At 46.2% G+C, this 3,875-nt stretch overlaps 1 protein-coding gene across 2 annotated transcripts in view; it reads right to left on the bottom strand.

The window, feature by feature from the left end:
• SYNDIG1 (synapse differentiation inducing 1) overlaps positions 1–1,609 on the bottom strand; it is a 194,741-nt gene extending 193,132 nt beyond the window's left edge. For both annotated transcript variants that reach the window (XR_002097021.1, XM_019516156.1), the window contains exon 1: positions 1,033–1,609. Coding sequence is in view for 1 of the 2 variants with exons in the window: in XM_019516156.1 (XP_019371701.1) it covers positions 1,033–1,512 (480 nt within the window). In the remaining variant the exon portion in view is untranslated. The remainder of the gene's footprint in view (positions 1–1,032) is intronic.
• Between the last annotated feature and the right edge of the window lie 2,266 nt (positions 1,610–3,875).

Raw genomic sequence — 3,875 nt, 5'->3', positions numbered from 1 at the left:
TCAGGTCCCCTCCAACCCTACCAACTATGAAACTATGAAACTTGCATCAACCAGACAACTTCTCTCCTTTTGTGGAGATAAAATGTGATACCACAGACATGAAACTATAGGACAAACTTCTCTTTTCTGTCTTCCTGATGCAGAGAGAGCCCAGAAAAAAAAATCTACTTTTTGTTGTGGTATCTGAGTCAATCACAGCATAGCACTATCTCTTCACAAGAGGTGCAAACCTCTATGTCTGACCATTTTTTAGAAGTCCACTTGTGGAAGAAATGCACAAGGGGATATTTAGCTTTCTAAGTTTTGCCTAGATTATGTCAGGCTAAAGTTGTATGTTCATTCAACATATCACCTTAGATCTTTGGTACGTTAAGAGCTCATGAGGAGAACTTGGCACCATATTTCAGTTGACTATATTACGTAGCAAAAAAAATGCAGGTTTAGGTCCATAGAAGTTATTCATGATTTTGTGAAAAGGTTGGCCACCCACAGTTTACCCACAAAAGGCTAAAAATCAGGAAGGTTCAAAAAGCTTCATTTCAACTTTGTCTAAATGAAACATGATGAATTCTGGTTTGCTTTGGGGTAAACAGAATGAAATGCTATAATCTGTCCAGCAAATACCAGTCATTTGCAATTTGACTCATGACATAACAGTGGCTCATTTTGACATGCTCATTGGGGCAGATAGTAGTGAAAAGAGGTTTGGAGAATGCTAGCTAGTCCTGGCCCTGATCCAGCATAGCATGTGTGACCCTGGAAGTATATGAGTAGCTTTGTTGAAGTCCAAGGTGATATCCACACCCCCATGAAGTCAACTGGAATTTTGCCCGTTGGCTTGAATAGATCAAGGACCTCATCTGATGAGATAAAAGGCTCTGCTGCCTTGCTGGATCAGGGCCACAGACATTAACTAGTACTGCCCACACCAGTGTTTGAAGGTGGCATCATGAGCTCCCCACATCATCCCCAAGCCATCTCCTTCCACCCCACTCAAATCAGAGCCATGTCAGGCAACAGGTAGAATCTAACCTCCAGCTCCTGAAAATCCTCCTCCTCCTCCACGTCATAGGAGAGGGTATGGATCTTGATGTCATCACCTGAGAGGTCAATGAACTTGCTGTCAGGATACTCCAAGCTGTCCTTGGTGGGTGAGCGGTCCTCAATGAAGGTGGTCTCGCAGCATTCAGCATTCACGCTGTCCCCCCATGCCCGCAGCATGTTCTCTGAGTACAAGATGATGTTGGGACGGTAGTGGGACTCCACAGTCTGCTGCAGCGTGTTGGGGTCAAGCAGCTGCTGCACGGAGTCATTCTTTCCATTCTCCAGGCAGCCCTGAGGAGGCAGGTTTCCTGCTCTGCGGCTCTGATACTGTGGGGTTGGGTACACAGAGACAAGGCCATCTCTGTTCTCTGCCACTAAGTTCCTTGTGTTAATTAAGCCATTCCTTTTCCCAGCTTCACCGATTTTACTTTGCATTAGCACACTGTTCTGTTCAATTAAACCATCCATATTGCTTTTTCTTTTTCTTTTTTTCCCCCCCTTCCTCCTGCAGTGTTATTCGCTAGTGACTTGGAAATACAGGTCACGCTGGAGTAACAGTTCTCATTGTCCTGGAGGGGAAAAATAAAAACCTGTGTGAGAAATACCATACCAAGAAAATATCAGAGTCAACTAAATCAGTGCTGGAATCAGGAGCTAACTCCTGCAGAAATCATGGTTCCAAGCTGGCAAGTTGCTCTACCATGCACCCCCAACTGCCCAGAGCAGTTTGCAAGACAAAGGACTTCATACGGTTTTCATTGGCTGGTGCACATGAAAACCCTAGGTTCACTTTTAACTCATGGCTGTCCAACTTATTTAGCCCCGTGAGACAGATTTCAACTGTAGGGCTTTTTGTGGTTTGGACAATCTAACTCTGGCAGTGGGATGTGCCTTGTTGGTGTGGCTGCCAGAGTTACAGCATTGGCATGGCTCTGGAACCCAGGGGGTGAACACCACTGCCACTTACCCCCTGGGTTCTGGGTTTGTCCATGGCTGGCAAACCCTGAAGGCTGCAATTTAACCTTTTGTGCAAGGCGTGCAACACCTGAACCTCCAGTTGGACAGCTCTGCTTTAACCAACCAGGGAGTGCTCATACAGATAGGCTGAAGCCTGCCTAAAACTTATGTTTTGGCCTTAAGGCACTCCAAGGAAGGAGGAGAATTTCAGGGAAGTGCAAACCGCATGACAGACAGCATAAATATTACAAAGAACACACTGTGAAGCTTCCCGACTAAGATGACCCAGCAATGGAAACAACAGACACCTAGGTCCTGAGCTTCATCTTTGACAAAGTAACTACTTGGATGGATAAGGGGACTGCTGTGGATACAATGTATTTGGACTTCAACAAGTTTTTTGGCAAGGTCCTACATGACCTTCTTATAAACAAACCACAGAAATGTAGGCAAGACAAAATTATTATAAGGTGGATAGAAAACTGGTTTGATAGCCACAGGCAAAGGGTAATTATACATGGATCCCTATCAGAATGGCAGGAGGTTTTGAGTGAAGTACCACAGAAGTCTGCCGTGGACCCAGTGCTGTTCAATGGGTTTATTAATTATTTAGATGCTGGAATAGAGGATTTCTTGTGCAAACTTGCAGACATCACAAAACTGGGAAGGATTGCCAACACACTGGAGGACAGGAGTATAATTCAGAAGGATCTTGATAGATAAGAAGACTGGGCTGAAGCTAGCAAGATGAAGTCCAATGCAGATAAATGCAAGCTGCTGCATCTCAGGAAGAATAATTAAAAACACAAAAACAAAACTCCAGGGCACATCTCTGTAAGTGGGGAACATGTCACTCATTGTCCTACATAATCAATGGGCAGGAAAACAGGTGACCCATGTTTTACCCAATGATCAGTGCCAGAACACATCCTGGAGCAGCAAATCCACTTCATTTGGCAAAGTATGCTTATACCTTTAGTGGTGCCTGCAGACTCATAGGCACTTATGCATGCTTCAGTAGTCAGATCACAGCCATATGCAGTATGATATGAAAAGCTGTATGCTCTCTCCTCCCACCCAGGGTTATCTCAAGCTTCAGAGACACAAACCCCTGTTTGGATTACCACCTGCCATGGTGCAATAGCTAGGCCATTGGAGGGGACTGAACCCTGACCGGAAATGTAGGAGCTGCTTCAGTGAAAGTACCAGGCCCAATATTCCACCAGCAGTCAGAGGTTTATCAAGCTCATGCAGGGACAGACAGCCAGGAGGCTGTTCCCTGTACCTTTCTTTAAAGCAGCTGGTCTTGGCTGCCAGCAGAGTCAGGATATGTGGGCCAGAGAGGCAGTTTCTGTACTGCCTATGTGATATATTTGTCAATGATAACCTTGATGCTCCTCTAACTGAGTCACCTGTGAGCCCTGTGCAGTGGCAGACAGTGTCTGTGGGCTTGAAGGCGAACAGAAGGGCAGACTGTGTTTCCATCCCATTCAGTCACTCGGTATCTGCTGGGCAACACTGGCATCAGAGGAACTGCAGATGACAAGGGTTTTGGGGGAAACCGTGAGGGGCCTGCTCTCTTCATGGGTGCCACACAGGAAGGCTAAGTGATTTGCTCAAGGTCACATTGGATGTCACTGCCAGGGAAGTGAGCCTGGGTTTACCCAAATACTAGGGCAGTACCTCTACCACTAATCCAGCCTGCCTCCACCATGGAATCCTTGGTAAAGAATTTCCTGGTCTGGGCTGTGATACAGCACATCATACTGAAAGCCACCTAGAAGGCAAGCTGGAGGGGTGGGGGGCGGTAGCAGAGGAATAACCATTTTACATGTCCCAGAAGCCTGCAAGTGCAAACCCCTCACACCCACTGA

This window comes from Gavialis gangeticus, unplaced genomic scaffold, assembly GCF_001723915.1.
Source record: "Gavialis gangeticus isolate Ggan-Ray unplaced genomic scaffold, GavGan_comp1, whole genome shotgun sequence".
NCBI lineage: Eukaryota > Metazoa > Chordata > Crocodylia > Gavialidae > Gavialis > Gavialis gangeticus.
This window is presented reverse-complemented; position numbering and strand designations above follow the sequence as displayed.